This window comes from Euphorbia lathyris, chromosome 4, assembly GCF_963576675.1.
Source record: "Euphorbia lathyris chromosome 4, ddEupLath1.1, whole genome shotgun sequence".
NCBI lineage: Eukaryota > Viridiplantae > Streptophyta > Magnoliopsida > Malpighiales > Euphorbiaceae > Euphorbia > Euphorbia lathyris.
This window is the reverse complement of record NC_088913.1, coordinates 34029383-34032224: the sequence shown is the minus strand read 5'-3', so window position 1 is coordinate 34032224 and position 2842 is coordinate 34029383. Positions and strand designations below refer to the sequence as shown.

Below are 2842 nucleotides of genomic sequence, written 5' to 3'. Positions count from 1 at the left end.
TTTTGTTTATCATATCTCTTTTTTATAATCATTATTTTATGAAAATAACATTTGAGGTTATTGAACTCTTCTACAATAGTTTTCCCAAAAAAAGTTGCACAAATTTCAAACATGAATAGGAAATGCATGCGGTCCTCATGCATGCATTTGAGGAAACATATGGCATTTCTCCAAAAATAGGAAGAGTCAACTGTAAACAAAAGAAGATCTAACAACTAATTCCTAAAATTAGATAATGAACACTTATAAAACCATCATCCAATTAAGCAAGAAAATACCAAAAAAAATTGTAGAAAGATAAATGGAATCTTGTTTAATGTTGTCATCTCTATTTACGATTTTGATTGTGTTATCTAATGTAAAAGCACAAGCACCAGCAGCACCGGGTGCAGGTGGAGGAGGGGATATAACGACATTTGGAGCAAAACCTGGTGCAGATAGTGCTCAGGTAATTCATATAGGAACAAGATTACATTACTGTTGAACAAATATATGCATTAATTAATTATAATTTTCCTTTGTTAGGCTATAACTACTGCTTGGAAAGAGGCATGTGCGGCAGCAGGTACCGGTACAGTGACAGTTCCTACAGGAACATTTCTAACAGGGCCAGTGTTACTGGCAGGTCCTTGCAAAGGAGAGATGAAATTTAACCTTATAGGAACCTTACAGGCACCACTTAAAGTGGAAACTTCTGGTTGGATTACTTTTGAACATGTTGATAAACTCACAATAAGTGGGACTGGAACTCTAGATGGTCAAGGCGAAGAAATGTGGAAGAGCCAACCTGGTTGTTTCAAGACTGCAAAAATGTGCAAGACAACAGCAATTGTAATTAAGCTTGCTCATTCAGCATCAGCAGTTATATTACATATACCTATTTGTGATTCTAACTAATCAAAATTATGCAGAATCTAAGGCTTGATTTCGTAAAAACTGGTCTTGTGGAAGGTATCACATCCCTCAACAGTAAGAATTTCCATATCAATGTTTTGTCTAGCACTGACATCACATTGCAAAAGCTTACAATAACTGCACCCGCTGAAAGCCCTAATACAGATGGAATTCATGTTGCAAGATCAAAGGGAGTTACCATTACTGACGTTAACATTGGTACTGGTGATGATTGTGTCTCTGTTGGTGATGGAACATCAGACTTAAAGGTAATAAACGTCAAATGTGGTCCTGGTCATGGAATTAGTATCGGAAGTTTAGGACTTTACCAGAATGAGGAACCTGTAACCGGAGTCACTGTTCAAGGATGCACCCTTACAAAAAGTGATAATGGTGTGAGAGTTAAATCATGGCCGGACAAATACGGTTGCGAAGCATCGGGCATACACTTTTTAGATATTACCATGGAAGAGGTTGAGAATCCTATCATTATAGATATGATGTATTGTCCACCCGGTGGATGCAGTACAACGGTACGAATTTCCACATATTTCTGTACAAAAATGATATACAAGGATTGGTTTCATTTTCATGTCTTATTTTTCTTATCATATCACTAACCTTATTGCTTAATTTCTAGGCTCCGTCAAAGGTCAAGCTTACTGATATTTCCTTTAAAGGCATCAAGGGTTCAACACCCACTCCTGATGCAATTTCAATCAACTGTATGCCTGGAAGTTGCACAAATATAGGACTTGCTGACATTGATCTCAAATTTACTGGACCTAAAGGACCTCCAATAGCTAATTGTACCAATATTAAGCCAACTATGACCGGAACTGTGAATCCTGCAGGATGTTAATGTTAATTAATGCAAATCCACACCTATTTTTGACCTTTATACAATTTTCTATGCGAGAGTTTTTGCAATTTTGGTTATATATATTGATATGTAATATTAATTCATCTCTACTCTTGATGCTAATGGATTATTGTTTTTTTTAGAATATATTAATTACTTATTTTGAGACCATTACCTTTTCTTTTTCTCCACATGTTTTATATATCCCTACACTTAATATATACATTTTTATGGTGTGATGATGCATTTGTACCATAACATTAGATACTTGCTACCCTAATTGCAAAATATAATATAATTTTCTCTACTAGTTAAAACAACCACTTGTATATGGTTTAGGTTGGTTAAGGCACAAGATCATCTATTCAACTGGGGTTCGAATTTTGGAGAAGATAATGCAGTTGTAATTAAAAAAAAGTTGAGCATCTCCTAAAAAATGCGGTCAAGAACTCCACCACCGGCAATGGGCTTGCCTTATCTTCACATGTTATTGAGTGGTTATTCATATTTAATCATAAAGCTAGGATGTAATGAGGAAGGGTTTAACAGTAGCAAGAAAAGTTGTTGGCTTAACATTTACTATTTGCTTATTTTAATGTTCAAGAAATCAGGAAATCTCCCAAAAAAAATATGCAATATCCATTAACCCAACATCGAGTTTCTTTACATTGCACTCAATCACCATCACAATATCCAGTTAGCTGTAAATTACTTACAAAAATGTAAAATAAGCCATAGTTCATGGTACCTTTAAGATACCGAATAAGATAAAGAAAATCATCCATATGATGAGAACAAGGAACGTGCATGAACTGATTGAGTTCTTGGACAACAAACCCAATAACAAGATGAGTAAAATTAAGATAAATCAACCGAAAATAAACCTATGATGAACATATGGTGTGTGATAAACAGATCCAATAGACAGTTCCATGTCAATATTTAGTCGCATAGGAAAAGAAGGAAGAGCCTAATCAAGACCAACATCAGAAATCAAATTAGAGAAATATTTACGTTGAGATAAAAAAAAAGATGTCATCATTTTCCGTTGTTATTTCAATACCAAGGAAATATTGAGCGTGGCCT

General features: G+C 34.8%; 1 protein-coding gene across 1 annotated transcript; it reads left to right on the top strand.

The window, feature by feature from the left end:
• The first annotated feature begins 300 nt into the window (after positions 1–300).
• On the top strand, positions 301–1872 carry LOC136227808 (exopolygalacturonase-like). The gene is made up of 4 exons (XM_066016561.1): positions 301–448; positions 526–831; positions 912–1427; positions 1535–1872. The coding sequence occupies exons 1-4, from the start codon at positions 302–304 to the stop codon at positions 1754–1756; spliced, it is 1191 nt and encodes a 396-aa protein (XP_065872633.1). The 5' UTR covers position 301; the 3' UTR covers positions 1757–1872.
• Positions 1873–2842: the final 970 nt, after the last annotated feature.

Bases quoted from the DNA above. Each gene is read 5' to 3' on its own strand.
- LOC136227808 (XM_066016561.1), top strand. From the start codon at position 302: ATGGAATCTTGTTTAATGTTGTCATCTCTATTTACGATTTTGATTGTG. The intron at 449-525 runs GTAATTCATATA...TTCCTTTGTTAG, and splicing joins CTGGTGCAGATAGTGCTCAG to GCTATAACTACTGCTTGGAA. The intron at 1,428-1,534 runs GTACGAATTTCC...CTTAATTTCTAG, and splicing joins CCGGTGGATGCAGTACAACG to GCTCCGTCAAAGGTCAAGCT.